Source organism: Fulmarus glacialis, unplaced genomic scaffold (genome assembly GCF_000690835.1).
Source record: "Fulmarus glacialis isolate BGI_N327 unplaced genomic scaffold, ASM69083v1 scaffold30135, whole genome shotgun sequence".
Classification (NCBI taxonomy): domain Eukaryota; kingdom Metazoa; phylum Chordata; class Aves; order Procellariiformes; family Procellariidae; genus Fulmarus; species Fulmarus glacialis.
Genome location: NW_009214096.1, coordinates 1 through 8,135, shown reverse-complemented (window position 1 = coordinate 8,135; position 8,135 = coordinate 1). Strand labels below are relative to the sequence as shown.

The 8,135-nt window shown below is 51.4% G+C and overlaps 1 protein-coding gene across 1 annotated transcript; it reads left to right on the top strand.

Moving 5' to 3' along the window:
• Window positions 1-54: 54 nt before the first annotated feature.
• DUS3L (dihydrouridine synthase 3-like (S. cerevisiae)) lies at window positions 55-6,926 on the top strand (the record flags this gene model as incomplete). The annotated part of the gene is made up of 13 exons (XM_009578442.1): window positions 55-240; window positions 738-1,068; window positions 1,210-1,322; window positions 1,979-2,020; window positions 2,119-2,271; window positions 2,368-2,484; window positions 2,868-2,933; window positions 3,021-3,131; window positions 3,761-3,857; window positions 4,420-4,495; window positions 4,799-4,987; window positions 5,075-5,203; window positions 6,854-6,926. Coding segments are annotated over 13 exons (1,683 nt in total), but the record flags the coding sequence as incomplete, so codon positions are not given.
• Between the last annotated feature and the right edge of the window lie 1,209 nt (window positions 6,927-8,135).

Genomic DNA, 8,135 nt, shown 5'->3' with positions numbered 1-8,135 from the left:
GGTGAGGAGGAGGAGGAGGTCGAGGAGAAGAAGGAGGAGGTCAGCAGCTGCCAGAGCGAGCCCCCTGCCAAACGGGTGAGGTCGGAGGACCTCGCTCAGGACGGGGAAAGCCGAGAAGATGCTGGAGCAGCGGAGAAGGAGCCCGCGGAGCGGAAGCGGGCCCGGGGGCAGAACAAGAGCAGGCCGTGTATGAAACCCAACCACTATGAGCAGAGCAGGCTGTGCCCGTCGGTCATGCAGGTAGGGTGTGGGGGCCCTGCTTCGCGCTGCTCTGGGGCGGGGAATTTGGGACCCCGGTGGGCTCTTCCTGCTCAAGGGCTGCATTTATTTTTAAGTCTAGGAAAGCACATTGAAGGTAGAGCCGCACCAGGGGAAACTCCCAGCAGGGAGAGCGTAGCAGGGGGCTATGCTGGCAAAACCACCTCCGTTGGCTGGCTGGGGAAGGGTGAAGCGGGATGAGCTGAGTGGGATACGAAAAGTGTCAGCTTCCCTGAAGCAGTAGTGCTAAAATGTCCCCTCAGGTGGGTACGTCGCTGCCCTTCTGCGGCACATTCCAGCAGTCTGGGAGCGTTTCATGGGGTGCCCAAAGTCGCCCAGGGAGCGATGGGTGCTCAGAGCAGTTCTGGCCCCTCTCTGAGCCGGGGCAGACCCAGGCCTACCTCGCTTGTGCTGGCAGGTGCTCGCTGGGCAGGCAAGTGGAGGGCAGAGGTTTTAACCTCCTCTCTATTTTTTTTAAGGGGTGTGCAGACAAGTGCTATTTTGGCGCACGGTGCCGCTTTCTTCACGATGTTGGCGAGTACATGGCTGCGAAGCCGGCTGACCTGGGGCGCAGCTGCGTGCTCTTCGAAACCTTCGGCAAGTGCATTTACGGCGTCACCTGCCGCTTTGCCCAGGCCCACCTCGGGGATGGCTACCAGAACATCGTCAACACGGACTTGGCCAAGCAGTGGGAAGGGAAGTCGCTGGTGAGGAACAACCTCTCCAAGGACCTCCAGCACCAACTGCGCAAGAGGAAGTTTATCTTCAAGAAGGCTGACGAGTACCTCCGTGGTCTGGCCAAGCCCCCCGGCAACGGTGGGAAGGGAGGCAAAGCCACGGGGCGCTCCACAGAGGAGCAAGAGGTGTCCAACTGCACAACACACCAGGAGGCTCTGGGAGACAGCTCTGAATGTCCTGTGCTACCAGAGCAGGGAGAAGATCCTAAACCAGACACCTTGCGGAGTCCCAGCCCCACAGGTGGCGAGGAGGCTTCCTCCGTCAAAACAGCGGGCCCAGTGACAGATGAAGACATGATAAAGCTGCGGTCATGTGAGAAGAGGAAGGTGAGAGCTTGGTCGAGGGTAACCATCTCTCATGTACCTGTCAAGGGGTTAAGATTGTGCTTGGGAAGACAGAAGAGACCTCTCAGCTGGGTGAGAGGCAGGCAGAGGACAGAGCTGCCCGGGGACCGCGTTACTGTCATGAGGGGAAGGATGCAGGAAGGTGAGCTCTTGGGGCCATGGTGTTGACCGTGGAGGGGTAACCAAGAGAAGCTGCAGCCCCTTGCAGGTGAAGGAGGGTAGGGGCTGAGCTGTCGGTGAGGGTGGATCTGCAAGGAAAGCCGAGGCTGGGGCTGTTGGTTTGTGTGTACTTCACGGTGCTCTCCTGGGATGAGAGCATTGCCTCCTTCCTCTCCTCGTCACCTCCATCCTTGGATCCATTAGCCAGTCTTGCATCCCTCTATATCTGTAACTGCTTTGAGTTTTCTCCAAGCTAAGCAGTGAAAACAAATTGAGCAGTTCAAGTCTCTGGTTCTTTTATCCAAACGATACGTTCTCACGGAATAGTTAAAGTTCTTGAACAAAACCAGTGATTTCCTGGGTTTCCCACTGAGTTTTGCCCGAGGCAAATGATAAAATTCCTAACTGGAGTATCTTCCTCTTTAACCACTGCTGGTTCAGCTCTGCTAACATCCTCCTCCATCCTTGTTGTTTTCCAGTTGGAAATCCAAGGAAAGCTCTACTTGGCTCCACTGACCACGGTAGGTAGATAATTCTCTCCTTTTGTCAAAATTTGCCATTGCCAGATTTGGAACAGAGCAAATCTCCTGACAAACCATCTCTCTACTGTCTCTTTCAGTGCGGTAACCTCCCTTTCCGAAGGATATGCAAGCGCTTCGGGGCAGACGTCACCTGTGGAGAGATGGCTGTGTGCACAAACCTGCTTCAGGGCCAGTCCTCCGAGTGGGCTCTCCTCAAACGGCATCATACTGAAGATATTTTTGGGGTGCAGGTGAGTGCTGTCATCTTGATAACCAAACAAATGATAACTCACTTCTGAGGAGAAAAGCTGCTTCTTGAACTTATGCAACCTGTTCCCCCTTGGTAGCTGGAGGGAGCGTTTCCAGACACGATGACCAAATGTGCAGAGCTCCTGAACCAGACAATTGAAGTGGACTTTGTAGACATCAATGTCGGGTGTCCCATTGACCTGGTCTACAAGAAGGTACGAAGACGTTCTGCAGCGCGTTTTGCTTCCTTCAATAGGTGCTTGTCTTTTGCCTCATCCCCTGCTACCTGATCTGCTCCTGCCAGATCCAGAGCTCCCAGTTCATTTGTGGGCACTAGACTTCAGCGAGAAGGCAAATAAGCTGTTCAAAGAGCAGGGAATGGTTAGCTGTCTCTGCCTGGCAGCAGGCAGAAGTTGGGAGGGAAAAGGGCTGTGGGTTTTTTTTTTGTTGAAGAGTCCCAAGTTGTTTCTCCAAGGCTTGAGATGCTCCAAGTCTTACCTGCATCCCCTGAGTAGAGGGCTGCTGTTGAGCAGCTCCAAGAAGGCTCCTCACTATGCAAGGAAGCAGAAAGTCTTGACTGCCACCTTTTGTCCCCCAGGGAGGAGGCTGTGCTCTGATGACTCGGTCCAACAAGTTTGAACAGATTGTCCGAGGGATGAACTCGGTGAGTCAGAGCACCTGCCAGCAGCGGGAGATGAGCTGATGGAGCCGACTCCTGCCTCAGCCTGGCCTCACTCTCCCATTTCTGCAGGTGCTGGACGTCCCACTGACTGTGAAGATACGGACGGGAGTGCAAGAAAAGATTAATGTGGCTCATAAAATAATCCCCAAGATCCGGGAGTGGGGAGCATCCATGGTCACGGTACAGGCATACTTGCTGTGGTGAGAGATTGCTGGCTGGTGTCTGAGGAACTCTGCTTGCGTGTCAGCCTAGAGCACGATGTGGGGGTGACCTTACCCTTCCCTACAGCTGAGCAGCTCTTTCAAACACCTTTGACCAGCTGCGTACTACCTTTTCGTGTTTTCTGCTAATAACAGAGAAAAATTCAGATGCAGAGAGCATTTTCCTAGGTGCTCCTGAGCCTTGTATCCATTACAAAGGGAGATGGTTCCTGCAGTGCTCTGAAACAGAGGTTTCAGCCAAGTAAGCCTCATTATAGCGGGGCTGCGGAAGCGATGGGACCATCTTATTTGCATGGGGATGAGTAGTTCCTGCCTACAGTGAATATTCTCTTTCACTGTGAACAGTCACTTCTTGCTCTGGCTCACAAATAGCCGAACGATTACTCAGAAAGCATCCAGCCCTTTCTCAGCTCCGCTAACCACTTTCGCAGCCTGGTCTGTTAGCAGGGCTGGGCTGTAGATCCAGAGGGATCCTTTACCCCAGCCTGCTGTCGTTGCCTTTGCTGAAGCACCTTCCTCCAGCACTCCCGTTCTACCCTGCCTCCTCCGGGGCATTCGGTGAGGTCTCACTGCAATTTTCTTCCCCAGCTTCACGGCCGATCCAGAGAACAGCGGTACACGAGGGGTGCTGACTGGGACTACATAGCAGAATGTGCTAAAATAGCAAGCCCCATGCCTCTTTTTGGTAGGTGTTTCGGTTGTTTTGTCATATGGACTGAAAGTGCCGCATGTTTGATTTGAAATATCTTTAAAAAAGAAAAAAAAAGGCTCCCAAGGACATTCAGCCTGGGGGAAAGGTTAGAGTGTCCCTCGTGCTGCTGGTAACTCGATGGAGTGAGTTACCAGCAGCTCTTGTGCAGCCCAGATTTGCCTGTGTGCTTGGGGCCAGGCGTGACGAGCACTGAGCAGAGCAGGAGGGGAAGGGACAGGCAGGACACAAAACACTTCATTTTTAGCAGGTGCTTTCTCTCTTGGGCACCATGGCACAGACAGTCCCAGCTAAACCTTCAGGGTAGGAGTTGGGAGTGGAGAAGAAGAGAGGAGAAGGCTCTCCTTTTCCTTGTAAGGGGAACATTAATCACAAACATCCCTGGGAGTCTCTAAACAGGAGCTCCAGAGCCTCTTTGGACAATCTGGCTCTTGGACCCTGTGTCCATTTTGAATTTTATCCCATGCCTGGATTAACTCATTTTGACTTGCCCTCATGTATCACTTTGACCTCTGGCTTCTCCCTTCCTTCTGGACAGGAAACGGTGATATTTTGTCTTATGAAGATGCTAATCGAGCCATGCAGATGGGCGTTTCGGGAATTATGATTGCAAGGCAAGTGCCTGTATTTCCCCTTTGCTTCTGAGCTCTATTGGTGCAAGAGTAAAAATGGAATTAAAAAAATACCTAAACAAACCCAAAACACGGGAAGTTTCCTCTTGGTGAAACTACTCTTTGAAACTTGGTAAAATCAATTTGCATCTGTGGGAACTTACAGCAGCTTCCTGTTGAAATTGAAAAAAAAAAAATTAAAGCAGCATTGGCTGGCAAGTTAGTGCTGTAAAGTCTCTTAAATTAGTTGGCATTTTCAGAAGCATCAGTCACGGGAATAACAATGCACGTTTTTTTGGGCTACAGAGGGGCACTCATCAAACCGTGGCTTTTCACTGAAATTAAGGAACAGAGACACTGGGATATCTCCTCCAGCGAGAGATTTGATATCCTCAAAGACTTCACCAACTATGGCCTTGAGCACTGGGGGTCAGATACTCAGGGAGTGGAGAAGACCAGGAAGTTCCTGCTGGAATGGCTCTCGTTCCTGTGCAGGTAGTTCTCCCCACCTGAGAGGAACTTTAACGCAGCAAGCCTGTACCACGCCAACAATGCACACACTGCCATTACATTTCATTGCAGGTATATTCCAGTTGGCTTATTAGAACACCTACCTCAGAAAATTAACGAGCGGCCGCCTTACTACATGGGGAGAGACTATCTGGAGACGCTGATGGCAAGCCAAAATGTAGACGATTGGATTAAAATAAGGTAATAAAGCATTGAATTTCATTTAAATTGCTAAGAAGGGACATCGCAGAGCCCCACAAAGTCACTGTGCCTACATACATCCTCCAAAGAGCGGGTGATGACTCTTTCTTTAGATGTTGTAAGAAAGCAGCAAGGGTTAACCAGTGCTTTACTTCAAGGTTTTAACTGGGCTTGAAGTTGCCATAAAGAGCTCTCTCAATCCCTGTATCTGCTTCAGCAGGTCATCCAGTACCCGCTGCAAATCTAGAATAGCTGACCTCTCTCATGACACGCTGTTCATCCCAGGACAGTCGTAGGAACCAAGAGAGGAGAGCGCAATGATGGGACGTCTCAGGCTTTCAGAGTCAGATCCCTCCGTGCTCTGCCTGGACGGTCCCACCCTGCCAGGCCCATACGGACACCAAGCAGGAAGGCAGTCCCCATCCCCAAGTTAGGAGAACTGAGCGTTTTCCGCATTTTTCGTTACCTGATTTCTGAGTTCATGCAACAAAGTGCAGGAAACTGTTTTTCCCCACATCTATGAGTCCTCAGGCACTGGCTTGAAATGACTTTGCAAGCTCAAAGCCAGCTAAAATGAGAGCTGGAGCAGCCAGCTGCTATTTCCCATCTCATGGAAACAGAGATTAGCAAAAATAGAGCATGGCTACAGCATTCTCTGATTTTGCTAATCCTCATCCATTTTGTTAGTACTGGGAACAGCTGCCTAAAACCCTGTTACAAGTACATCAAGTTTTGATCAGAATTTTTAAATGCCATTTTTCAAGCAGAACCTGCCCGCATTAGACTGCACGAAGCTTTGTGACCTGTGGTCTTTACAGTGACATGTAATAGCCATTTGTAGCCATAAGAACTCAAAATTTTGAAGCAATTTAGTTTTATTCATTAAAGCTCATTTTGAGGAGACGCTAACCAGAAGCAGGGTTCTCTGAGCACACTCTATTTCTGCTTTTGTGCTGTAGTTTCAGGCTCTTGCTATGCAGTTCTATGCCCTGCTGGGATACTCTCTCTGACATGTCTTATGGAAAGTTTTAGTGATGCTGTATTGAACTAGCATCCAGGAAATAAGTTAAACCTCCTTGACTATAAAGAAAATTACTCTGCACTGAAAATACAATGTGTGTTCCAAAGTGTGAAATAGTTGAAGTCTTAAGCTAGGATAAATCTGATCGCAGTAGAACTGGCTTACATCATTTTAGGATCTGACCTTAATACTTTTTGGCACTAACAGGGTTTTGGCTCTGCACAAGCACAGCGAGAGGTGGGGAGGAGCTTTTCAGAGGCTCGTGTTGATTTTAGGCATGTCATTGCCAGCGATGAGGCTGGTATTCAGGTCACCAAACTTAGGAACCCATTTTGGCATTGACTCTCGGTGACTCCCCAGCAAGAAGGACATTGCCCTTATCTGGAGGCTGCGTCCCTCCGGTACTGTGGTTCAGGGTTAAAGCTCAGCACCAGAGGTGGTTTCATGCAGCAGCCCTGAATTTTTGGGAGCATAAAGGCTTGATTTGACACATCTGACTGCAGTCACCATCGCTATAGAGCCACAGGGCCATGTAACATCTGGGTACCGGTGGCTCTGTTGTACTGAACACAAACCTCTCCTTGTTTTTTGTTTTGTTTTGGTTTTGTTCTTTTCTTTCACTCTTCCAGTGAGCTGCTTCTGGGACCTGTACCTACCAGCTTCACCTTCCTGCCTAAACACAAGGCAAATTCCTACAGATAGGGATGATGAGGCCCTTTCGCCTGGCATCGAGTCAAGAGGAGGCGTTAGGATGGTGTGTGTCGAGGAGCGGGGTTGCTCAGCTGTGCTCTGAAATGAAATAAAGTTTTATGTTTTTAGAAGCGCGGTTGCCTTCACGCCCACAGCATCGGTCCCTGCAACCAGTTACGCAGCAGATGGCCTTGCACAGTCTTGCAGCCAGAGGTGCCTCGCTAACAGAGAGCAATCTGTTTAATTAACAGGATACAGGCCAGGAGAGATCTTTGGCCTCCAGTTCACGGCAGGAGTTGTCCTGACTCCCCCACACCACACACTGTTCACATAGCGGGAACGAGGGGCCTCTGTTCCTACCAGGATGTCCTTGGTAGTGCCAAATCCTCCAAGTATGAGGAGGGGATGTACTAACCCAGTCCCTGGGGTCCTGTAGAGCACAAACAGCCCCAGCATCTCATCATCAGATGTTGTGCAGAATCCAGTCCTTTTCTGGGAGCACGCAGCGGCGGGTACTGTCTCCTCCTGGATGTCACGCACCCGGGGAAAGCGCAGCCGCCTCCGAGGGGAATCCAGAGCTGCTTGTTTCCCGATCAGGAGACCAAAAGACCTGACAGCGCTATTTGAGCGAGGGCTGGGGGAAAGCATGCCACCGAGTGACACTGCATGACCTTCCCTTGCACCCTCGAGGTCCTTTTTCCTATCTCTGCGTCACTCCGGTCAATGCAGCGTGCAGAACCACAGTCAATAGTCACAAACGCATTTGCCATGTGGCACAAGGAGGCTGCGGATGCAGCTTGGTCCCCACACAGCTCGGCTGGATCAACTTGGTCTTTTCCCACCTCGAAAAATACTGTTTAAAGCAAAAAGCATTTGCACCCATAGCCCCCGATAACTGCCTGTAGGGGCTGGGGGCACCCCAGCCCCCCTTAACTCCTTCCCTGCCCAGGAGGAGCTGGGGAGGCTGTTGGGGTAGGGCGGAACACGGGGAGCCCCCACATTCCCTCCCGGGAGACGCCGGAGAGTCCTTCGCAGCCAAAAGCCAGAAGGGACCATGGCGCATTTTTTCCCCCCCGCCGCTGCGGCTCCCACCGTGCAGCCCCCGGGCCCCCCCGGCACCCCGGCTCCTTCAGCCTTATCTGCTCCCCGAAACCTTCCACCCCCAAACCCTCCCAGCGCCCCGGCTCCTTCAGACTTTTCTGCTCCCCGAAACCTTCCACC